At 40.3% G+C, this 26,064-nt stretch overlaps 1 protein-coding gene across 1 annotated transcript; it reads left to right on the forward strand.

Annotated features, from left to right (window-relative positions):
* Window positions 1-1,151: 1,151 nt before the first annotated feature.
* zgc:154142 (uncharacterized protein LOC555481 homolog) lies at window positions 1,152-25,953 on the forward strand. The gene is made up of 22 exons (XM_037764098.1): window positions 1,152-1,302; window positions 5,377-5,507; window positions 7,151-7,244; window positions 8,374-8,511; window positions 8,742-8,839; window positions 10,440-10,566; window positions 11,035-11,250; window positions 12,739-12,954; window positions 15,292-15,432; window positions 16,656-16,901; window positions 17,112-17,297; window positions 19,467-19,576; window positions 21,189-21,289; window positions 21,863-22,140; window positions 22,330-22,493; window positions 22,629-22,812; window positions 22,916-23,134; window positions 24,444-24,596; window positions 24,695-24,916; window positions 25,013-25,195; window positions 25,447-25,559; window positions 25,651-25,953. The coding sequence occupies exons 1-22, from the start codon at window positions 1,152-1,154 to the stop codon at window positions 25,747-25,749; spliced, it is 3,570 nt and encodes a 1,189-aa protein (XP_037620026.1). The 3' UTR covers window positions 25,750-25,953.
* The last annotated feature ends 111 nt before the right edge of the window (window positions 25,954-26,064 follow it).

Consider the following 26,064-nt stretch of genomic DNA (forward strand, 5'->3'; position numbering starts at 1 on the left):
TTGATCTGTTGAATATTTTCTCGATTAATCGATTAGTTGTTTGGTTTATAAAATGTCAGAAAATGGTGAAAAATGTTGATCAGTGTTTCCCAAAGCCCAAGATGACGTCCTCACATGTCTTTTTTTGTCCACGACTCAAAGATATTCAGTTTACTGTCATAGAGGAGTAAAGAAACCAGAAAATATTCACTTTTAAGAAGCTGGAAGAATTTAGACTTTTTTTCTTAAAAATTACTAAAACAGATTAATCGATTATCAAAATAGTTGGTGATTAATTTAATAGTTGACAACTTAGCGATTAAATGTTGCAGCCTTACCCACCATCTGTAAGTTTTTCATTGAAAAATGTAAACCCCAGGTTGCCTAAACCCACAAATTCACAAAAAAATAAAAATGAAAAACACTGAGGACATAAACTCAGTATAACTCTGGTCCTAACAATCTCTGGCCAAGGCCTTTTGCTCATTTAAATCTGTTGACCATCAATACATTTCACGCTCAGTGTTGATGCACTGAAAGAGCTATAAATAAAACATTCAGTCATCAGTTTTTAAGATAATGAATTTGCTGCTTGCAGCTGAGAAAACGCTGCTGGTAAGCACCAAGACTAAAAAAACTTGATTTACAAACTGCAGTGTAATTACAAAAACATATTGAAAAGGCCTTAAAATACTGTATTGTCGCATAATTTTACTGTCCACCTTTGTCACCCCAGCTGAACCTACCTCCTTATTTCTTCAGCACCCTTCTTTAGACTTCACCGTCTAAACTGTTTCTTAATACTGAAATGTTGTGACATATTTCAGAGGATTCGTGAATAAATAATCACATCAAACATCTGAAACCAGCTTTTCTGTGCCGCAGGTGACAGGTTTGTTTTCCATTTCAATCAGTTCTCTTGAAAGATATCCTGTTGACCTCCTGATTGGGATAGCAGCAGCATCAATACTCATTAACTTGTCTTTATGATACGGTTTGATTTATGGCTCTTCACATCCAGCCAAACTCAGGATGGAATGCTACAATAATACCACATCTGAAGGAGCTCAATGTTCATCTGTGCTATCAGATATCAGATAATGATGGTCATAAGCTGGGGAATTGTTGGACAAGTGTACAGTTTGGTGCATCTTCATCTGCTGTGAGGAAAAATGGACGAGGAGAAGGGTCGTCGTCGGTCCAGGGGTTTGAGCGGCCTGGAAAAGTGTCTGATATTTCTCTTTGTGGCCATGACCGGCGCCTGCATCGGCCTGGTGGTCGTCTACGTCATTGAGAAAGCTGACTCCTCTACTCATGCAGAAGGTGAGTGTGTATACTTAGAAAACATATTGTATTTGAGTCCAGCCCAGAGTTGACTACATGTCATTCCCTTTCAAAATAAAGCAGAAATGCCAACAAAAAACATCTTAAAAAAAAATAAAACATGCTGCAATAGTCTTAAAATCTCTCTTAAAATCTCTGAAGTTTGCTTACTTTTAAGTGCATATGTCCTACTCAGATGAGATAACAATCAATAAGCAATAACCCTTAACATGACTGTAAAAAGGTAACTATATGACAACATTTTACAAGAAGAAATAGAATAACATGTTTATATTATTAGAGGATTCAGTGACGCTGTATCCAGACACACAGTGAAGTGAACCATTCAGTAGCTGAGAGGAAATACGAGACAAGACTGCAACAGTGAAGAGTCTAAAGTGAGAGCGTCCTGAGGCCGCTACATCAGTGACTCAGCAACACTGAAAAACAATTTGTCAAATTGGACCTGAAGTCTTTTTTGATCGATGACAAATTCAACCGTCAGTGTTTTTTCACTGTAGATTATATTAAGCTGCAGAAGGTGATCCATCATAACTTGACTGGGCAACAAATGATGATCTGCATGGAGATAAATCTTATTTGTTTTATAAATTGGTGAAATTTGACCTCAAAACTCTCCTACAGGTGACTAAATGTCTACCTGCCAGTGATTTAAACATCAACAGAGAGTTATCAGTTCTTGTGTGGTCGAAGTGCGTCGCCTTTATCATTATTGAACTAATTTGCCAAAATGTTGAATTGCAATAATTAACCAAATTTTTTTTTTACAAATACCGACAAGATTTTAAATATTTGTAGCATTCCATTTGTCAATAAAAAAACAGTAACGGTGGTTGAAAATGTGATTTCAATCTGACAAAATGTTTTGAGTATACTCAAGTCCTACAGTTGTAGGCTACGATGCCAGCGCCACCACTTTGGTCCAAACTGAAATATCTCAAGAATTAATCGTGGCGATCCATGACATTTTCATCGTCCCCAGAGGATTAATCCTAATGACTGTGGTGATCCTCCAAGTTGTCCTTCAGCGCTCCCATCAGGTCAAGATATCCAGTTCTGCAGTACTTTGGTTTATGACCAAATACCTTCAACTAATGACATTCCCATGATTTGGCAGCATATATTTATATGGTTGCAGATTGTAACCAACTGAGTACCCCTCCGCTCACTCCTCCCTTCTTAAGACTGAGGTAACGTGAGCCGCCGAGTGCAAAACCGTGGCCGTTCGCCTTGGTCAGAGGCCAATGGAGGTTAGAGGTCAGACGGCAGCTGACGATACCACGGTTTTGCACTCTGCAGCTCACATTACCACGTCGACTTCAGGTAACATAAAAACTTGAAAGTCTCTCTCTAGAGCCAGTGTTTGGTTTGTCCGTTCTGGGCTACTGTAGAAACATGGCGGAGCAACATGGCTGACTCAGTGAAGAGGACCTAATCCCTATGTAGATATGAAGGGCTCATTCTAAAATAACGAAAACACAACGATTCTTAGTTTCAGGTGATTATACACTAATGAAATAATGAAATATTCCATTTCTGCTAATAGATCCCCTGAAATATTACACACTGTTCATTTAATAATTAGCCAGTGTTAACATGCTAACACACTAAACTAAGATGAGAGCATGGTATAAACATTATACCTGCTTAACATCGTCATGTTAGCATGCCAACTTGAGAAGATTTAGTGGTAATTTGATGTGGGTTAGGATTGTTCCTAGCTGTTGTGGAAAAAAAAATCTTACAAATATCTTGGACAAATAAAGACATTATTGGCATTTTCTCAGTGAGATGTTTTTGGTTTTTTTAAAGAAAAGGAAATTAAAATACAGAGCAGAGTGTATTATTACAAGGCTACTATTTTTCACCTGACCCTTGTACCAGTAATTTCACAGTAATGCATGTGTCACTACATCAATACAAGACAGCAAGTCGTACCTCCTCCTCCACTTCTCCTCCTTCATCTCTTTCCAATTTCATTTTTCATTTAAGAAACCCATTATTTGTTCTGGTCTTATGACTCCTTCAGAGTTAAATGCTTTTGTGAGAACAGACACATTTCTGCTGCCTTGTTTTTGGTCTTTGGAAATTGAAGTGGGGGAATTGTTTGTGCTTGGATGACAAGAGTAAAGTGGTGAAATGAATATCAGCTGAACCAATTTGCTTTCAGCATTACGAGTCATCAGAGTCTTCTGCACACCTGAATAAAAATCTTTGAGACACGCGTGTTAGCAAATAGGACATGCAGTGAGGACGCTGTTGTCACTTGGTCTGTGTGATGTATTCATTCTATCTTCATGAAATGCATTAAAAGGATCATTGCCCCTAAAACAAGTCAGTTTGTTTAACAAAGCAGAACAATAACATCATTATGTTGACAGTTATGTTCTTCCTAAATGACTAAATGTATTCCAGTTGTTTGTTGTTTTAAACACAGCTGAGCTCCAGACTCCTAAACATTATGGCTGCTCCAGCCACAAGGGAGATGACATGCTGTATAATCAATGCTGTTACCAAGGCATCTCAATTGATTTGAATTTATCACTGCAGATACCATAAGGTGGTTTCTTTAGTCATTAGAATTTCTTGGTAAACACTTAACCTGCAGTGGTGTTGTTGTTTGTATAATAATAATCAATCAAAATTCAGTTTTTAGTTATGCAAATTTAAATTTGCAAAACTAATGACATTCCCATCAACCTCAGCTGCGCTTTGTGTTTAGCGCTAATTAGCAAGCTAAGCTCAGATAGTGAACAAAGGTAGGTAGCCTATTAGGCTACTGTACCTAAATACAGTCTCATAGAGACGCTTGCATGGCTGTAGACTCATAGTCTTCTTTTTAGGCTACAAGAAAATCATCTCTTTTATATGACGACATATTAGGCCATTGGTTTTCCAAATGGGGTCCGGAGACCCCCAGGGGTCCTTAAGGGGGTTCCAGGGGGTCCCCAGCAAAAATGGGGAATTATTTATTTATTTTTACTATAATTCCATCCATAGGCAACATAATGACATAATGTATGACTATTTTGGCCATGAGTTTCACACGTACACTTTCTGTAATAAAATATCTAAAAGCAAAAATCCTATCAGATGGGGGACCCTGTGACAAAATCTAACAAATGGGGGGCTGTCATCTAATTTGTGTCACTTAAGGGGTTCTTGACATGAGAAAGTGTGGGAACTACTGTATTTGGCCATTGTAGGTCAAAAAAAATTATAATTAATGGGCCGTGGAAGGGGGGTAATATTCAGAAGAAAATGAATTTCCGAGATTAGAGTTATAAATGTACAAGAAAAGAAACTGGGATATTTTCTGAGATTAAAGTGGTAAATATGAGAAAAAGACTCACAAATTTACGAGAAAAAAAATTAGTATGTTGTTTTCTTCTGAATAGGCCCAATTCACGTCAATAGCTCTTCAAAGGATGCTTATAATAATATGCTGATCTGGGCTAAAATCACAAGGATTTCCTTATTGCTACATCCAATTGCAAAGTATGATCTGATCAGGTCATTCGCTGCAGGCATAATACACGGTAAGTGGCAACGTGATGACGTTGATCCAGCCTTGCAAAGTGAAAGCAATGTGGTTCCTTGACAAAAAAAAAAAAAGTTTTTTCTTGTACATTTGTGACTTGAATCTCAGAGAATTTCAGTGTTTTTTTTTTTGCAAATGTATGACTTTATAATCCCAGACAATATTATTTTTTTCTTCTAGTACATTTGCCACTGTAATCTTGCACATTCTGTGTTTTTCCTCTGAATATTAACCCCCTCCCTTAGCTCCATAATATATATATATTTTTTACCAACAATAGCCCTAATATGCCGTCATACTTTTCCATAAAATAAAATAAATTCAAAACAGAAATTGTAGCCTGCATCTGAGCTGGTGGCACTGAGTAAACAGCATTACAGTAATATCAACATTATGAGTTTTTTCTCTATAGGACTCCATGCAGGGTAGAAGCTGTGAGTTTACAGTAAATTGCTATAATTTAAAAATACATAACACAGTCACAATCGTCCTCCTTTGTCATACATTTCCAGGGCCGGACTCGGGGTGTGGTGGTCCTCAGGATCTGTCTGGAGAGTCAGGCACCTTCACCAGCTTTAACTACCCCAGTAGCTACGACAATGGAAAGAGCTGCACCTGGGACATCACTGTGGACCCTGACAAGGTGACATATCAGCACTAATCCTCCAAACTTCAATCATTGAACTTTGTAGAATTACAGTACTTGCTTTGGCTCATTTTTTTGAACGTCTTAACATTCTCTAAACTGTAAGTGCAATTATCACGACTGTGTGACGTGACCTCACAACTCTATTACATGTTTTCAAATGGTAGTAACTCACCCAAAACACTTTATTTATGTTTCAAAACCTAGTTATTGGGTCAGTAAGTTGGCTGATGTCACTAAAATGAAAAGTTGTTCTGTCAGTGTGTGAGACGTACTGGTCAAAATGTTTAGATGTTTTTATGGGAGTGAACTCTGGAAATGTGTCTTATATTTTTTGTTGACACTGACTACTGTAATATACAATAGTGTCAGTTTTGTCTAGCTGAATGCTGTTGTGTATCACACTGAGCTTTTTAGATTCCCATTTCAACAGTAGGTCAAAGTTTACTGGGAAAAGTCAATACTGTAGTAGATACACAGAAAAAGGATATGCACATTTGTATGTATAGAGTCAAATTATTTGTGTAGCAACGTGTTACCTGTACTGGAAACAGAAAATTCTCTTTTGATCTTTCATGTAAAGTCATATATAGAGGACAGCAATTTTGCCACAAAATGACATCCATGACAAAAAAACAACAACAACCCTGCAACAATGAAAAAAACTTCATTAATTCAGTTAGAAAAACAACAAATTGTACCTCCTCGTCATAGATATTTATGGAATATACATGTATGTCTGACAGATTTTGATAATTGAATGTGATGCTCAAACAATGAAAGAATGTTTAGAAGTTGTGAAGACAATTTCACTGAGAATCAACTCATCAGGTTTGATCAGCAAGACATGTTCAAGTGGTTATTGTACTCACTCTTTTGCTCATGTGCCAAAACACAAGCAATTTGCTTGAATGAATGAGAAAGTCTAATCTGTTGTGAACGACAAATTAATTGTTCAGAGATTTGAGTTTGCTGTTTTGAAAAAAAATAATTCTCATTTGAGAATTGAGCCAAAGTGATTGAGAAAAACTGTAAGAATGTAAAATGAACTGCTGACACTGACTGTAAATATTTGTCGAGGACAAGAAGGGGATTATTCTGTAATGGCCCAAAATAATTTCCTCCTGAAAACCAGCTTCGACACATTCGTCTTATTTCTCCTTTACAAAACAATGCTTATCAAAACAACTCAGTAGAGTTTGTTACTGTTGTTGGGGAAAGTGTCTTATGTGAGGCCGAGCAGTGGAGGACAGCTGGGGTGAACGCAGTGGCAGCGTCACGGACAGATGGCTGCCTTGTCTCCTTCATTCTCCTCAGCTCTCCTCCACACACCCACAGGAGAAAACTAAATCCTTCTTCTTCTTCCTCTGTTTGCATGACTGCCTCCCTTATGCAGTGGCTGCTTCTCTCTGTGTTTCTTCGTCTCTATCTTCCTTTTGCTAAACATACATAAAATAGACATACAGAGGCACACACATGCATGCATACATATTCACACAGACAGTTTGCTCACATACTGTATGTACACATGCACACACTCGTATTTTAGCCTCTCTCGCCTTCCCTGTCTCTCTTCATCGACTTCTCAGATTTACAGTGAAAAGAGACAGATGAAACCCTTCTGCATGTTTCTGTTGCAGGTGATCCAACTGTGGTTTGAGGAGTTTGCTTTGGAGGACACCAAGCTCTGCACGTCAGACCACGTCACACTGAGAGACTCTCTGGGAACCATTGGTACAAATCTTTAGATATCGATAGATAGATAGATAGATAGATAGATAGATAGATAGATAGATAGATAGATAGACAAATAGACAGATATATAGATAAATAAATAGATAGATAGATGCACACTTACATGCACATAAACAGAGCAGCTCTTTCAGCCTGCAGTGGCAGCTTTGATGTCATGCCCACATCAGCCCATCCATCCATGGGCAAACTCAGTCCAGCTGGCCCACTGCACACTTTAAAGTAGTGTACTCGGTTCAGAGACATCTTTGATTTCTGTTCATCTGGAATAATTTTGATATCATATCTCCCATTTTGTGTCCTGTCTTGTTATTATTTAGAGGCAAATTGACCAGATTCAAAAAAGGGGGCACATTTGTCACTTTGTCGTTGTTTTCTGTCTCTTTGTAGTTGCTTTGCGTTTCTCTGTGGTCGTTTTGCATTTCTTTGTGGTCGTTTCGTATCTCTTTATAGTCGTTTTGTGTCACTTTGTGGTTGTTTTGTGTCATATTGTAGTCATTTTCTGTCTCTTTGTAGCTGCTTTGCGTTTCTTTGTGGTCGTTTTGCATCTCTTTGTGGTTGTTCTGTGTCTCCTTTTAGTCATTTTCTGTCTCTTTGTAGTTGCTTTGCATTTCTCTGTGGTCGTTTTGCATTTCTTCGTGGTCGTTTTGTATCTCTTTATAGTCATTTGTGTCACTTTGTGGTTGTTTTGTGTCAAATTGTAGTAATTTTGTGTCTCCGTAGCAGTTTGTGTTTCTTTGTAGTAATTTTGCATTTCTTTGTGGTTGTTCTGTGTCTCTTTGTAGTCATTTTCTGTTTTTTTGCAGTTGTTTTGCGTTTCTTTGTTGTCATTTTGCGTCTCTTTGTGGTTGTTTGATTGACTTTCCAACAATAAATGTTCATAGAGAAGTTTTGATACTAACAAGCCAAATACCCATAACCCTCTTACTCTGGTAGGGGGACACCAAGGGTGGCCAATCAGATTCCAGGCTGGCCACCTGTCTGGCCCCAAAATTAAAAGCCTTGTGATCTTTTTGCAATATTTTCTGTTTTGAAAATCAACCCTTCTTTTCATTGCAGATGATGCAGAACAGTATTGTCTCTTTCTTCATAATTTGTGTGGTATTTGTAGGTAGATACTGTGGCTACACCAAACCGAAGCTGGTGTCACTTACAAACCACTTGAAGGTGTACTTCGACACCAATGAGAGAAAAACAGACCAAGGATTCAAGGCTCATTACAAAGCTGTGGCTCCAGAGATGGCACCAGGTAAGAAGATGAGTGGAAATCCATTTCAGCAAGAAAATTGCCTTGGCTCTGACATAATGTTGGGTGACTGTCTTACAGTATATGATTGACCTAGAAAGTTAATGTTATAGAAATGAAAATGAGGAGAGGGGTAGGAGACGGGAAATGAAAAAGATGGGGGTGGATGGGGTGTATTGCGGGTATCCTTGAGGTGTCTGTGGAGCTAAAGTGCTCTCCGTCCCTGCTGACAGAAATAGCCGGAGCTGGTGGCTTCCTCCAAGGTGACCAGGGGGATCTGATGACCCCCAGCTTCTCAGAGCAGAACTACCCGAATGGAGCACTATACCAGGTACCCACATGAGCAATGAGACACAATAAAAGCAAATGTGACAGCTATGGTATGGCTGTTTTGTTTTTTAATCTGAGGAAGCACTGCTGACCTTTATCGGAGGATGTTGTAGTACATCATACTGCAGTGTGCACTCAGTGACAGGCTGGAAATAAATATTTAACTCAGAATATACATGACAAGGAACATTTATTCTCTTTAATGTGAGACACTACAGGGAAAAACATAGTTTTTCATGCAAATCTGGTTTGTCCATTCTGGGCTACTGTAGAAACAGGGCGGCAGGCTCCGTGAAGAGGACCCGCTCCCTATGTAGATATAAATGGCTCATTCTAAGGTAACAAAAACACAATGATTCATATTTTCAGGTGATTATACACAAACATACTCATTAATATTATATTCCATGTCTGCCAATAGATCCCGCTAAATGTTACACAATGTTCCTTTAATATACAGACATACAGTATACACGGTAGCGGACTAAAAAAATATGGTTTATATATTTATTGCTTCCTATGAATGTCAATAATTTCGGCAATGTGTAAAATATTGTATTTCAGAAAATCAGTTGATCATGTGTGTGTCCTTATTTACAGTATGTGAAAACACAACAACATACTTGATTTAACTCTTACTCTTAGTCTTTGGATTGAGTCAATCAGTTTGAGAGTGGTTTCAGGTTGCAATGTTGTGTTTTTAATTTAATTTACACAGCTTTGTTGAATATTCAATTCTGATTGGTTAATCACAGCGTTCTACTGTCTGTTATTTCTTTATAGCAGACTGTTGCTATGTATAACAGACCGTTGCTATGGGCGAAGTCCTGATGTCGGACTCTTGTTGTGAAATAAATAGATTATAATAAATTATTTCACAACAATGACTGGCTCGCTGTACATTATCCCTTATTTAAGGGCTACCTTTTTGTTCACATTTGTATTGTGCCTTTATTTAAGTACATTGATTAGGTGAATTCAGGTTTAAGCAGCTGTCGCTTATAAATCAATGCAAATTAAATCTACTGATCACAAAAGAGGATCTGTTTGGAGAGAGAAACAGATGAGTAACAGAGGTTTTTTCTTTTTCTTATAGAGAATTGAGTTGTTAATTCATTGTGCAAATTTACTGCAACTTATTACTAAGAATATTATACCATACCACATTACATTTACCACAACGTAGTGTGTTAGTAACGATTAGCACGTGGTCCTAAACAAGCCTAAAGATTTCAGTGAGCATCTTAAAGTATATCCATTAGCTGTGAATCTCAACAGTCATCTTGACAGCTTGATCTGTGATTAATGCATCTAATTAAATCACAGTCAACGTTAATGTCAGGGTCTGCACGCTGGGTTTGGACGTGGAGTCATATGGTGTCATTTGGCTGTCATCATGATTTCATCTTGCTGTGCTATAGCCTGACAGGTCACCACCACCTGTCCAAACAAGAGCAGAATCAGTAATAAAATTAGTTATGAGGGAGAGTGTGTCAAACTGCAGCTCATGTTGCAACCATGAGGTTTAAAAGGGGAGATTATTTGGGGAAATCTGTCTATGCAGTAAATGATTGGTATGCTTTATTTCTATGTTGGATCAGTGGAGAATCACGGTGCCTGAAGGCGAGAGGGTTCGACTCACATTTACGTCATTTGACCTGGTCCCTGAGGTCTGTGGAGACTTTGTTCAGGTCTACGATGGTCACGAGGCCGGCTCTTCTTCACTCAGTAAGCATGACTTTATACATGATTCCAGTGTGCAGTGAGGAATTATAACAGGAAAAGCTTCTGAGACAAAAGAAATGTGTGTTTGCATGTATGACATTGATAGGGGTTTTAAAATATACCACAATATTTTCATCCGTACAGATTATGTCAAAGCTGGGTGGGCAATTAAAAGGCAAAGGGTTAGAAATTCAGAACGGACTGTGGCCTTTGTTCAACATTAGCAATGTCAACTATGTGGGTCCATGAATAAAATATGAGCTCAATTAAAAGTTTGAGAAGTTGTACAATGGTTCTGGAGTCTATTTTAAACTTAATGAATGTCTGTATAGACTGCATAGACTGCACAGATTGTTAAAGCAGCATTGATTCATTTGTCTAAATTTAAATTTGGGGATGTTGCTGTTATTGCGCCAGCCTCTGAGATTGTTAATCACTTTTTAACACTTCCATACATATAATCCATCACAGATAAATTCTGTGGTGGGAAGATGCCAAAGCCAGTGGAGTCCAGTAGCAACACAATGGTGGTCCGCTTCAAATCGGACAACACTTTGACGTCTAAAGGATTCAGAGCAACTTACACCAAGTCCAGCCTTCCACCTGTTACTACCACCACCCAAAGACCCACCACACCCGGACCCACCACACCCAGACCCACCACCCAAATCCCTCCCACAACTTCTGGTAAGCATTCGCTTCAAACTTTAATTTTCCCTCTTGTACAATAAACCATCCATATTTGCTCATAACTCAATGATATAGTTTGATTCAATTGACATTTTTTCAGCCAACCTACCCTTCCCTGCATGTCTCTATTTTGATTTCAGTGGAAATATACAACATCAGATATATTTGATTGCCTCACTACCTAATAATAGCATCAATCTGTTGCTGAACAAGCTTCCTAAGAAAGCTTGTCCATATCAACCCTCATTTATTTAGTTTCCTCAAAGTTGCAGAGGACCTGTTATGTTTTTGTGCTTTTTCCCTTTCCTTTAGTGGGCTATATAGTTTTTTTGTGCATGTAAAAAGTCTGCAAAGTTACAAAGCCCAAAGTCTACGCCAAAGGGAGTTACTCTCCCCCACAGGAACACTGCTCCTGAACTGCCTGAAACGCTGTGCTTGAAGTCCCGCCTTTTCTTCCGTAATGTGGTGATGTCACCAAGTAACACATTTGCATAACACCTGCCTAGCGGCTAGTTTGGCATGCCAAACAAGGGTAGTTAGAGCGGAGCTGGGGCAAAGTCCAAAGAGTTTGGTTGAGTTGATCAATCATAACATTGGGCCAGCTGACCAATCAGAGCAGACTGATTCAGACGCTGCTTTGTTTCATGTACGTATCATAACAACAGCTTGTATATCTGCAGTCCTTGATCTTCCGGTTTCCCTTTTTGAATGACAAATACAGGCTACCACTACCTGCTGGTGTGGAGAGTTGCTCCCTCTCACGCAGGCGCAGGACGTATATAGTAGTTGGCCATCGGCTGTAGTCTTTGTGGTGTGTTTGAGTACAATTTTTTGGACAAAACAAAGGCGACGTGAGGCGACGCAACTGGTGGTCTTCATCGCCACTAGTTCTTTAATGTCAGGTTTGTGTGTCTGGGCCTAAATAGAGCGTTTCAGACAGAGGGTGAAAAGAGGTGCTGCAGCACAGCCGGTATGAGCATTAAAGCATGTAAACATGTTCAAGTAGAAACCCAAAATACAAGTGTGCGCCTGAAAATGAGCATAGGTCCTCTTTCATACACACAATAAACAAACAATAAACTGTCATATCATTATGTGCTCACATGATCTATGAGGGTTGTTTCCTGGCCAATGAGAGCTTTTTGACAGACCTTACATAACTCAACTGTTATGCCTCCCAGTGCAGTTTTCCCTGCAGCTCTAATCGAGTGACAGCTACCAAATAAGGATGAATGCAAGTCGCTCTGTGCGTAGGAGTGGGGAGATCCCCCTCGAGGTTTATCTATTCATCACTGTACTAAAGCTATTGGCAGACAGAGTGCTTCTCTCCAGTGGCTAATTAAGGTACTACATAATGAGCGTGTTCATGGGGAAGTTTTGTATCAAAGCAAGCTGGTCCTCATCAGTTAAAACAAAAAAAGAAGAAAGAGAATAAATTAAGTGGAGCTCAAAAAACACAGCTGTTTGTTGTCTGTTATTGGGCAGGAGGTGGTGGTCCAGTAATCCTTCAAGGGCGTAAAGGAGTGGTCCAGTCCTTGGGTTTCCCAAATCCATATCCTGCTCATCTGAACAGCTCCTGGAAGATATCAGTGCCCAGAGGATTCCTGGTTAAACTGCAGATTACTGAGATGGCCATCACAGGAGAGACTGGACAATGCAAGGAGGACAAACTGATCATCTCAGATAAATACAGCACATTGGGTGAGCCATATCTTTTACATTAATTACACAGACTTATGTGTTTGTTGTTCTGCATATCTGTGTACCTTTTATTGTTTGGAGGAAATCTTTGCTTTTTGGGCCATGTCTGTATCTTGTGAAGCCTGAATAGCAGCCACTATGGACTAAAGGTTATAAAGCAAACAAGCAACCCGACAAGCTGATTATATACCTCTGCTTAGAATATAACCGTTAAATATGAAGACTTTGACTTGTGTTTGTTGCACCTTGCAGACTAACAGCTCTGGTGTATAGCTCCATATCTGCCCCCTGCTGTAAATCTGTTGATTAGGATCTTCTTCGCAAAGAGCCCAGCAAACTATAAATTACCTCTCCTCATTATTCACTGCGGCGGCTGCAGTGAGGCTGATACAGCTTTATCTACTGCTGAGTTCTCAAGGACTAAAGCGCTGAGATATAAGCATACACAGATACAGTAGATGATGATGCATCCTGTTATTTCAGGAGGTTTGTGTTCATATGCGGAAAGCAGAGAAAAACGAAAAGCAGCTAAGGATCTGTTTTGAAATCTGAAAAACCATTAGCTTCAAAGATCCCTCGACTAAGCACAGTATTCCTTTTGCAAATGAAAACTTAAATTCACAACAAGCAATGAAATGCATCATAGTTCATATCAATACACTAGAGCCTTATTTAGTCTGGTATGACCAGCAACTTATAGTGGCAGCTAAGAAGTTGATTTAGCTGCACAAATAAACACCATCTTGCATTTTAATAGCATTAAATGTGGAGCTGCAGCCATTTATCAATTAATCGAGTAGTTGTCAATTATTAATTAATCGCCAACTATTTTCATAATTGATTCGTTGTTTTATAGCTTCAGTAGGCAACAAGTTTTTGGCCTCATTGGGCACAAATTCCATAGTAACCTTTCAGCATATTGTAATTCAAGTGTTCTGAGAGATAACTAGACTTCTGCACCTCCTCATGGCTCTGTTTTCAGACTTTAAAAATCTAGCCCGTGACGGGAGACTTTGGCCAATCACAGGTCATTTCAGAGAGAGAGCGTTCCTAACGACTGGTGGGCGGTGCTTGGTATTTCCTCAGCAGATCTCAACATGGCTGCCGGGTCACAAACTTTCTCATTTTACAGCTAAACCGTACATGACAAGATGTTTCTGAAAACATTTGAGGCGAGAAATAGGCATTACAGTAACAGAATATTGATGACTGCAGGCTCCAGCTCGGCTCTGATTGGTTGTCTTCCTCAGATCTGTGAAATCTTTCAGATGCCATTAGGAGCACCGGAGGACACAGAGGCACAGGATTTTTTTTCAGATTACCTGTCTCCTGCACTACTGCCAGGATATAGTGACTGATTTATATAAATAACTTTTTAATCTAATTTGCTCAAGTAATTTTTTAAGAAAAAATTCTCTGATTCCAGCTTCTTAAATGTGAATATTTTCTGGTTTATTTACATATAGAAGGTCACCTAGGGCGCTGGTCGCCCTCTAAAAAAAATTAAAAAAATACAAATAATAAAAAAATGGGTGTGCGCCCTTACTCATTTTCTGTATTGAGGCAACAAATAAATAAAAAAAGAAAGAAATATAAGAAATACCCCTGGAACTCTATTCCTCGCACTTTTTCATCTGACCGGCCTCACTTCTTGTTAATAAAAGTGTAAATTGTAGTGAAACTGACTAAACACTTTTCAACCAACAATATCAGAGACCAATTGTTTATTTATATTATAATAAATGCAGTTATTTATGAAAATAAAAATCTTAATTTTTGTGTTAAACCCATCTTGATGTCTCATATGTGTTGTGTGTTTACGGGGATAGGGGTAGGTTTCTGGGGCATTGAACTGATCCTCTATGACAGTAAACTGAATATGAGATATGGAAAAAAACAAGACATTTGAGGACATCATCTTGGGCTTTGGGATACACTGATCGACATTTTTCACCATTTTCTGACATTTTATAGAGCCAACAACTAATAGTTTAATCGACAATGAAAAGAATCGTTAGCTGCAGCCCTGATTAAATGTCTGCAAGAAACGCTGCCGGTTCGTGCTATCTTTTGTGTTTATAGAGGCTCTTGGTGGGAACTGTGTTTTTCACCAGATTTTGTGTTCAGTTGATGAAGTCACCCTCACAGACAGTAAAGTCACCTTCATTTGTTAGTGTTTCAGCGTCCCCATCCATCAACCACCAACCACACCCAACGCACTCAGCCTACAGCCAATAGTGCTTACAGTTATTATCTGTCTGTGAACCATCCCCCCATTCCTGACTCTACTCTCTCCATCTACCTCCATCTTTTACCTCCGTCTTTCCTCTCCCTCAGGCACACACTGTGGCTACATCCTCCCCCCAGTGGTGGTCAGCTCCAGTGACACAATATCTGTCACCTTCCAGTCCGACAGTCGCCTCACAGACCGCGGTTTCTCTGCCAGGTGGGAAGCTGTGTATCCTGAGGATATCACAGGTATACCGAAGAGTGACACACACACACAGGAACACACTCACACCTGAGGCACACGTTGCTGAAGCAGCTCAACACCTCATTAAGAACTATAAAACATTTCACTCCTCCTGTCACATATTTATAAAAAAAACAGCAAAGCCATTAATTGCATAAGCATTGTGAACTCTCTGAAAGCAGGTCAGAGTACAGTGTGCAGCATAAAAAGCAAGATAAAAACTCCTTTATCTTTTTATTTATCAGGATTATCAGGCAGTAAAATGACTTGAGACCTCACATGCCGAGGTGAAATGAGTACTTTACTTAGTAAATGTAAAGATTAATGTGGCAACAATACAACAGTGTAGAAATACTCTATTGGAAGAAAATGTTCAGCATCTTACTTAAAGGAACGGTGTGTAACATTTCGGGGGATTTATTGACAGAAATGGAATATAATATTAATAAGTATATTTTCTTTAGTGTATAATCTCCTGAAACTAAGAATTGTTGTGTTTTTGTTACCTTAGAATGATCCATTTATATCTGCATAGAGAGCGGGTCCTCTTCACGGAGTCTGTCATGTTGCACTGCCATGTTACAGTAGCCCAGAACGGACAAACCAAACAAACCATTACCTGAAGGCCACCGTAGTTCTCCGACACGCTTGTGAAACTGTGGTAACGTGAGCCGCAGAGTGTAAAACCGTGGTACCGCAAGTCGCCGTCTGACTTACTTGCTCCTAAAGTAGGGTTATTATGGTAAGGATGGCATCTGAGCGAGGCGAACGGCATTACCACGGGTTTGCACTCAGCTGCTCACTTTACCACAGTCTTGGAAAGGGAGGAGTGAGCGGAGGGGTACTCAGTTGGTTGCAATCTGCAACCACACCACTAGATGCTGCCAAATCCTACACACTTTAAGTACATGAGTACTTGAGGACATGTAACTTACCAACACTGCCCATGTTGATGCCAAAAAATGCTTCTATGTTTCATTACTTTTTATACTCTCCAAAACCACATATACTGTATATCAGCAACAACTAAATGAGTCAAAACGGAAATGCGCAGATAGTTAACTATAACAGATAAAGCTTCTACTGTAGCATGAACTTCTGTTTACATTTTGTCATGATGAGATTTACCCCTCAAGACTTTTCTCAGGCAGATAGTGTACAGTAGCTTGTCTACAATACACTTATCTAATTACGATCGTGCATTAATCACTCCCTCTTCCTCTTTCAGAGATCCAGGGCTGTGGCATTTCTTCCAAAGAGGAAACAGGAGTTATTAAGTCCCAGAACTGGCCTATGAACTACAAAGCTAACAGCGAGTGCATGTGGAACATCGCTTTGCCTTTGGGGAAGAAAATCACACTGGCGTTCACCCACTTTGACCTGGAAGCCAAAGATTTCCTGACATCCAAATGCTACGATAACGTAGTGGTGTATGACATCAATAGTATCACTAATGCGCTACTTCAAACTCATGGTAAGTTTGTTTGTGGAATTACATGACCCCAAACCATTTATATTTTTCATCAATCACATTAAAAAAGCAAGACCCAACCATTCATTGACCCCATTTTAATCCTAATTAATACAACTGTGTGTCTACACTGTTACTGATCACTTTACCAGTGAAATGTACAATCTCTGTGTCTTTATGTCGTGGACAAATGATTCTTTCTATACATTTTAGGTCCATTTTGTGGGACTAAGCTGCCTCGTACCATCCAGACAAAAGGCAGCAGGCTGCTGATTCGTTTCCATACAGACTTGTTTACTGAGTCCAAAGGCTTCAGAGCCTACTGGACAACAAAACCCAGTTTGCCTGCTCCCACTGAGCCACCAGTTCAGCCCAACCCCTGGGACAACATCACCATAGGTGGAGTATCTATTTGAAGATGATACAGTTTCACTACGATGTTAAAAGTACACTTAAAGCTGCACTAATTTCTATGTTTCATATTAACATTGGATCAATTGATGATGTGTTTCGCTCGTTGTGATGGACCCACAGAGATTTATCACCCAATTCTGCAGAGCTCAGGTCTACGGAGCCTTTTAGTGCATTGTTTAGGTTTTCTGGCCAACAACTCCACTCTCATCAACCTCATTTCCAAACACAGCAGGCAGCTGTTATTCAGCCCGAAAGCTTTGATGAACTAACAGTGCTCTACCTGCTCAGCACCAAACAGCAGACAGAACAAGTTAGCCACTAGCTGGTGAACATATAACGAAGCAATTAGCTGCTTGGATAACAAAACAGAGTGAAAAGTAGAGTGAATATTGGACTTCGTTTTGTCACATGAACAGACACACAATTCCAAATGAAAGCTAATGTTGGTCATCCCAACTGGATGTGTAAATAGGCTGTTTGCTTACACATTTGCAATAACAACTTTATAAGGCAATAATATGAACGTATTTTTCAGCTTTTTACATTTCCTCCAAGTGGCCAAAAATGTAATTAATGCAGCTTTAACATTAATTCCTGGAACAATTAATCGATCATTTTAATAGTTAATTCAATACAGTTATTAGGTGACAATGCAACATAAACAATGCTAGTTCCAGCTTCTAAAATGTGAGGATTTACTACTTTTATATGTCATATAATTACTTGATACTTTTGAGTCTGGGCCTGCAGACAGGTCAAAAACAAAACAGGTCATTTTAAGACGTGACCTCGGATTCTGGGAAATTGCAGTGGGCATTTTTCTTTAATTTCTGACATTTTATGGACTGAAATACTAATTTATTTATTGAAAAATAGTCAACAGTCTACTGAAAGTAAGACTGTTAGACTGTAAGTTGCAGTCCCAAAGATTACCAGATTTCCCATTGCTGCAGTAGGGTGTAACGATACATCGATACGGATCGATATATCGATTCAGTGATCAACGATCCAATATCATCAATGTAAAGTGAAAACATTGATACATATCATCATCTTTAAGACACACCTTTATTTTGAAATTCCCATGGCATATCACCATTGTGTCACCATTTCCATTCAAGCGCACCTCCTTCCTACAGAGTCCAGTAATAAAATTGTCAAATCATATTTTATTTGATATAAATATAACTGATTGTGTTTTAGCCTTACATTTGATGTTTTGGATTTCTTGATCTCTCCAGCTATATTATACACTGCATACAGGTCAGCAGAGCAGTATTTTACACCCAAGATCAATATTTAGTTTCAAACAGCTCCTAGAGGCTGCACAGAGGCCTACCTGCTTTATAGTCACCTGATTCCTGCTTTGTTCCATCCTCCCCCCTTCTTCACACCCTCCTCCTCTCAATTCCCCCTCGTTGCGCCCAGATGTGCAGTAAAACAAGGTGATATGCTGAGCTGAGAACACAATGTGAAGTGGCCTAGTGCTTCACTTTCCATCTTTGCTAGCTGTCACCCAATCCTCATTGTTCACCCAGCGATGAGCCCCAGGTGGCCCAGGCGCCTGCCAAGCCAATTGCTGAAATAGAGTTTTATAGATGGACTCTGCTGCCACTGGGTTTTTTTTCCACAAAACCTCTGACCAGAGGTTCCCTGTATGAGCTGTACTGGGCGAAGGAAGACAAAGAGAGAGTGAGAGATGAGGGGAGAAAATGTGGGATAAGAGTGACTGGGACAATTTAATGTCAACTCCTCAGATGACCAAAAGAAATTTATATCTTTATGTGTACTGATGTTGTGATGTGAAGGAGTCGAGCCTGGAAATGGTGATTTCAGTCTAGTTCAGTACCCATTGTTCGTTTGCAGCAGGAGCATGATATTATGTTTGCATGAAGAAACACTGAATGAATACATTACTGCAGACTAGTAGATTAGTGAAAGCCAAAAACAGCATCCCCATCCATCAAAATGATTTAAAAAATATAAATGAGAGCGTAAGTGCCAGTGATTGAAAGCCACTTCCCTACAACACACAGGCTTATCTGTTAGCTGCAGATATGTACTGTATATTCAGGCTTTGTTTATACACAAACAAAACCACAAACAACCAGACACAGGATAGATTACAATGTTGTTTTTCTCTTATTTTCATAGACTGGTCCATTACATGTGGGAAACCAGCCATTCCTCCTGTTGTTGTGTCACGCATTGTGAACGGAGAGGATGCCAAGCCACACTCCTGGCCCTGGCAGGTGTCCATGCAGGTGAGAGACTACCGCTAATAAAAATTCACATTAAGATTAATTACATCCAAATTTACAGCTTAGGATACCAGTGATTACAAAAGGGCAAATTCTGATACAGCAGTTATTGCTTATTCATAATGTGATGTCAAACTTGAATATCCTCCACTGTCCTGTCTTTGTCTCATATTAAAGGGTAACTTTGGTATTTTTCAACCTGGACCCTATTTTCCCACGTTTTGTGTCTAAATAACTAATGGGGACAACAATTTCTGAAACTGGTCCAGTATTGAGGGATAATAGTGTAACTGGCAGCCGTGAAACAAGCTGCAAAAGCAAGTTAATAGCGTCAGTGTAGCGTTACGTTCACTAAAGTGCTTGTTTTTGCAACTGACAGGCTCAGATTGTTATTACAAGTGTCTGACAACATTATGGAAAGGACCCTACAGAGAAATAAAACCTTTTTCTTACCTTTCGCTTGACCGCGTCTGTTTGTCATTTGTATCCAAGTCCCACTCAAGGAGAAGTCTTCTTGGGAAATCTGAATATCCGTATATCTGGCTCAAATAAATACGGGCGGCCATCAAATTCAAAGACCTCATCCACATTGTCAAAATCATTGTTAAGCCATGACATTGAAAATCTTTTAGTTTAAGCTACACTTTCTGTACTCATCTGTAACATATAGACTGAATATAAAGATGGACAACGCGTCTCCACTTCTTCCCACTGTACAAAAGTGAAGCCAAAATATCACGGTTACGGGAGCTGCCATCCAGAGATTTTGACGTCATTTGGAGCCATAGTCTGCACATTAGTGATTGGGCGGTGTAGTCGCGGTATCGAGGTCACCCGCCCGAACCAGTCGCGAGCCGAGCACGGCCGCAGCTTGTCAGTGAGAGAGACTCACAGCTGTCAATCATGACGTCTCAAATAACTAATTACAAACAAATGTTTAACTTTAATATTCATCAGCGTGATAAGAACTACCTAAAATAACAGAAACCATCTTTCGGAAAAATGTATTCCCCATCCACTAACATGGAGGGAGCAGGCTTTATGACCTATACTGCAGCCAGTCACCATGGGGCAATCGAGATGTTTTGGCTTTGGGAATTGTCATGTTGCCATCTTTATATACTGTCTACGCTCCAACAAAACAAACTCTGCCCAGCTGGCACTCATGTTTCCACCATGGATGTATTCCATGTTTCCAGCCTTTGTCTTCAGGCAACAGGTCACCTCGCCAGATTTCAGAATGAGACTTCTTCTTGAGCGAGGCACTTTCCATAATGTCAGACACTTATAATAACAATCAGAGCCTGTCATGGCAAAAACAAGCACTTTTAGTGGACGTAAATGACGGTGCCAGCTTGCCCAGATAGCACCATACTGCAGCATGTGAGCAGCTGCCGTCTACAGCGTTCTCCCTTAGTACTGACCAATGTCAGAAATTGTTGTTTGCATTAGTCAGTTCCACAAGGATCCACGTTGGATCCACGTTGAAAAATACCTAAGTTACCCTTTAATAATTGACTGACTGCATTGATATAATGCTTTCAAAAACTGACATCAGAGAACGCAAATATCTTTACTGACTTCTTCTCTGCTTGTCGGTGTGTGTTTGTTTCAGGTCTGGCCGTCCAGTCGCCCAGAACCAACGTTCTTCCACACCTGTGGTGGTACTCTTATTCATAAGAACTGGGTACTTACAGCAGCCCATTGCTTCATAAAGTAAATATTCTGTTTCATCATTCTCACATACAGTAGCCTACATGTACTTTTTGTTAGAGATGTTCAAGATGAAGCTGCTAAAGTCATTCATTTTAAAAACAAGAGCTATGTACAGTAGTTCTGTTTTTTATCGCCGTTTTACTGCTTTTTTCTGCAAAGTTTTCTCTAACTTCCTAGAAGTCCATTTATGTAATCTCTGAACGCTGTTGTTGGTGCCCGTTACCTCAGGCTTATTATAGTGCAAAAGCAATGCCTTGTTAGGGATGCCTCAACGCCTTGGCTAATGGTTTACAGTAGAGAGAGATGCTGGAGCACTCTATATATATATATATATATATATAGAGTGCTCCAGCATCTCCAGCATCTATCTATATATATATATATATATATAGGATGTATACAAGGTTATGAACCACAGAGAACTCAGAATATGCTGTGGACTTTGTGTATGTTTTTGTAAAACTACAGTCAGCTTATATAATACAGTGACAATGCCATGTATGTCGAGGTGGCCTGTGTTTACTGTAAATTTTGAGATATTATTATTGATTTATCTGCTGAATTCCTACCCAGCTACGCTGATGAGCTGCAGCGTTGGCGCATGTGCCTCGGCAAACACAACCTGACCTACGCAGAGTCGAGTGAACACTGCTTCAACGTGTCTGGTATCTATCGCCATGAGGGCTTCAAGTATCCCCAGGTGCCCACAGTGGAGTTTGACATCGCCCTGGTCAGGTTGGACGGGGATGTGATACCCAGTAATGAGATCTCATACGCCTGCCTTCCCTCCGAAGAGGAAGTCCTACCTGCGGGCAAGAAATGCTACGCCACCGGCTGGGGAGACGAGACCGGTGCTGTTTCTGCTTCATGTTTAAACTTGTTATTTTATTCACTGAAATAATGCAATAACACACCACCTCAGGAGACATTTTGTTGCATAGTTTGCATGCCCTCTGCTGGACTTAATGTGCAACTACCTCCTCAGTGTGTCAAGTTGATGTCTTTTTGTAACAATCTAAATTGTTTTGTGTGATTATCAGGCGATTCAATGAATGCTAAAGTCGCAGAGGCCCTTAACCAGGTCGCCCTGCCTGTTGTGCCGTATAACACCTGCAAGAGGATGGATTATTGGTGGTTCCAGGTCAAGACCTCCATGATCTGCTGCGGTTATACCCTGCCTGATGAGCTCAAGTCTGTCTGTCAGGTAAAACAAGTCCTAACAAGCGCACAGGACTAATAGATGACTATGGATTTATACCATCAGTGATGATGAACGTTTTTGCACACATCTAACTAAAATGCTGATGGTGTTTTGGGTGTTGATTTGTGACTTTGACAGGGAGATTCAGGTGGTCCTCTGGTGTGCCAGGACGCTCCCAGTGGTCCGTGGGAAGTTCATGGTATAACCAGCTTTGGCCCTATTGGATGCATTATGAATAAGAAGCCCTCCGTGTTCACCCGCTCCTCTGCCTACCTCCCCTGGATCAACAATGTCATCCGCAGAGACATCTACAACGAGCACAGTATGAACCCAGCCGATCTACTCTGATCCACTTTGCTCACAAACTAATATGGTGCAAAGGCAGAATTTAATGCTGCTTTTCACCTTCTGTCCTCTCTGTGCAGCATCTGGCTGTGGAGGGCCAAAAGACCTGACTGGCACAGGAGGCACCGTGTCCTCTATGGGTCATCCCGGCGGCTACAACAACAAAGCCCGCTGCCAGTGGACCATCCGGGCGCCCCTCGGCAAACTGGTCCACCTCCATTTCCACAATTTCTCCCTGGAGGAGAGTCAGCTTTGCATTAATGATAAAGTCAGCCTCAGAGACAGATCAGGAAGTCTAGGTATGTGAATATCTGCCTCCCTTTTCTCTCCAGCTGATAATGAATTTGCTGAGACATTCATTGGAGTCATTACTTTGCTTTATGTTACACCGCAGTTTAGTATGTGTGAATTGCATGTCACAGTCATGGCAATCCATGTAATAAATACAATACTCTGAACCACAAATATCAACCTCATGGTGGCACTATAGAGGAAAAGTCAGAGACACACCAAAGTTAGTGGCATTCATCCCCTGGGGATGTCTTCACAAAATGTAATGGTAATCTATCTGATGGTGGTGGACCGACCGACCGACATTGCCATCCATGGAGCCATGCCACTAACATAGATAAAACCTGTAGCAAAAAGATGTCTTTGTCTTCTGAGTAAACATACACATATAAAAATCTGTCATAGAGGACAAGCCATCAATTGGGTTTACACGTTGACCTTTAACCTGTAGCTCCAGGATGCCCTTTGTCTCAACAGTATCCAAGGCCAAGGCCACATCTAGTGTCAGCCAGTTCTCGTTCGTATGAGACACACCAGGCTTTCCATTAACTACAATTTAAACCCATCCGCGGCAACAGTAAACGCTCAGGGAAAGTGCTGTGGTGACGTAGTTTAAAGAGCTTAAGATGCACATTGGGCGGGAGGGAGGGGAGGTGGATGGGTCCAACAAACACGAGGCTTTCATCCAGGAGACCAGTGTTCGTGTCCTGTGTGTTAAATTTCACTTTCACGTGACAATCAGCTGTTCGTTTGTGCCCCGTGTTCACAATGCCAAGTCACATCTCATCATTTTAAGACCAACCACGTTTTTTTCCTAAACCTAACTAAGTGGTTTTGTTGCCTAAACCTATGCAAGTGTTTTTGTTTAATTCATAACATTAAACACACGTTTACTGCGACCAAAAAGTGACGCCGAGGTTCTGACAAAGTGTCAGTATTTGATGAGTTGGGATGAGAATGTGTTGCAAGTGTCAACCCTCCCAATCCCTATATACTGGAGAGGAGATTAAGTGAAAAAATGCCAAAAAAAAGCTGAAATAAATAAGTTATGAGTGTGCAGCTTTCCCATTCTCTTTTTTTTTATGTTTGCCTGCACCTCTCTAGAATAGGTTTGTGTTTCCCTCTGTTTTTTACTATGCAGTAAAGTGCCATTTAAACCACGCTATATAAATGTATATATGCATATATGTTGTGCATGTATAATATAAAAATAGTACATATAGGATGGAAGACAGAAGCAATAAGTAAGCGATAAAGATATCAATATATTTATAACATACACTAGCTCAACGGTTCTTCATGTTCATTTCCCCTCAGGCACACACTGCGGCCATGTTCCCCCTAAAGACCTGGTGAGCGATGGAGACACACTTCACATCAGCTTCTCCTCCAACGACAAGGTGGTGGACACCGGCTTCACTGCCACCTGGAGGGTAGTGGACCCTACAGAGGGTGAGACAGGAGACAAGTGTACCTGACAAGACACTAAGGGAATCGCCTCCAGACAAAACTAATTCATCTCCTGTCCTTTTCTCTCTCTCTTCGCTATCGTCCACACTCACACACAGCTCCATGTGGAGGGAGCTTCAGCAGTGCTCAGGGTGAAATCACCTCTCCTAACTGGCCCGGTGACTACCAAGCCCAGTCTGTGTGCACATGGCGTATCACCATTCCTTCAGCGAAAACTGTCCACCTAGCCTTCACTCACTTTGAGCTGCAAGCTATAAACGTGTTAGGAAACTGTGTGGACTACGTGGAGATCCTCCATGGAGAAAGCATGGCGTCACTAGGTTGGTTACTGGACTACAAATTCTTGTGCCAGTTTTATCAGTATTAATGCCCGCACACTGGTGACAAAAACTCTCAATTTCTTGTCTGTTCCGCAGGTCGATTCTGCGGCTTTGCCCTTCCGCCCGCCACCACCATCTCTAGCAACTCAGTCGTCATTCGCTTCCTTAGCAACGGAGCCAATCAACAAAAGGGTTTTCGTGGTTATTGGACCACTGATGCCAGTGTTGTCCCAACTTTACCTCCTCCACCTGCGAACCCATGGGACAAAATCACTATCAGTGAGTGTAGGCCTGTCTCTGATGTGTGTGTAGTGATCTCATGGAGGTTTCCAGTTTCAAAAAGGAGCTTGGTGAAAAAAGAAAAGAAAAAAGTTTTTGTTCCCCTTAGATGGAATAAACTCTGAAAATGGATCACCTGATTTCTGATTTTAAAGTCTTAATTAGGTCTGCCATTATCTATACCTACAGGTGGAATGAATTATAAAAAATTATAGCTTATTTATAGATAATCTAATTGTATATTTTCACAGACTGGCCAGCAGATTGTGGAAACCCAGCAGTGACACCCAATACGGCCATCACGAGGGTGGTTAATGGGGAGGAGGCGATCCCCCACTCCTGGCCCTGGCAAGTCTCCATGCAGGTAATGCCAAGCCCAGTTTGTCCAGTGTGCCTGATTAACAATCATAGAAGAGAGCTTTTCATTTGTACAAATGTACATTTCTCTTCCTCAGGCTTCACCAATGTTTCCCATACCTTACATGCACGGTTGTGGAGGTTCTTTGATTCACGAAGATTGGATCCTAACTGCTGCTCACTGTTTCATGTTGTAAGATGCAACTACAGAAACACCTACAGTACATGTCGTTTTAAACGCCCACAGTTCTTTGAAGAGCAAGTCCATTTTATTTGGATTTTAAGTTTTAATATCATTCTGTAGCTTCACAGTGGTGTTCCTTAAATATTCAAATTTGAACATAAAAAATTTGGTCAAAGTATGTATATTTTCCCGAGCCCTTCTAAAAACCTGACGTAGGTTTCTGCATGATGCTGTTGCTACATATACAGTATATATACAGCCTTATAGTCAGTGTATTAACGTTACATACAGTAACTTAGATGGCGGTCGGCATACTCCGAGTTTGGAG

Source organism: Sebastes umbrosus, chromosome 3, assembly GCF_015220745.1.
Source record: "Sebastes umbrosus isolate fSebUmb1 chromosome 3, fSebUmb1.pri, whole genome shotgun sequence".
In the NCBI taxonomy this organism is placed as follows: domain Eukaryota; kingdom Metazoa; phylum Chordata; class Actinopteri; order Perciformes; family Sebastidae; genus Sebastes; species Sebastes umbrosus.

Coding starts and splice junctions, on each gene's coding strand:
- zgc:154142 (XM_037764098.1), top strand. CDS start 1,152: ATGGACGAGGAGAAGGGTCGTCGTCGGTCCAGGGGTTTGAGCGGCCTG. Junction 15,433..16,655: donor GTATCCTGAGGATATCACAG/GTATACCGAAGA, acceptor TTCCTCTTTCAG/AGATCCAGGGCTGTGGCATT. Junction 22,494..22,628: donor AGCTCAAGTCTGTCTGTCAG/GTAAAACAAGTC, acceptor TGACTTTGACAG/GGAGATTCAGGTGGTCCTCT.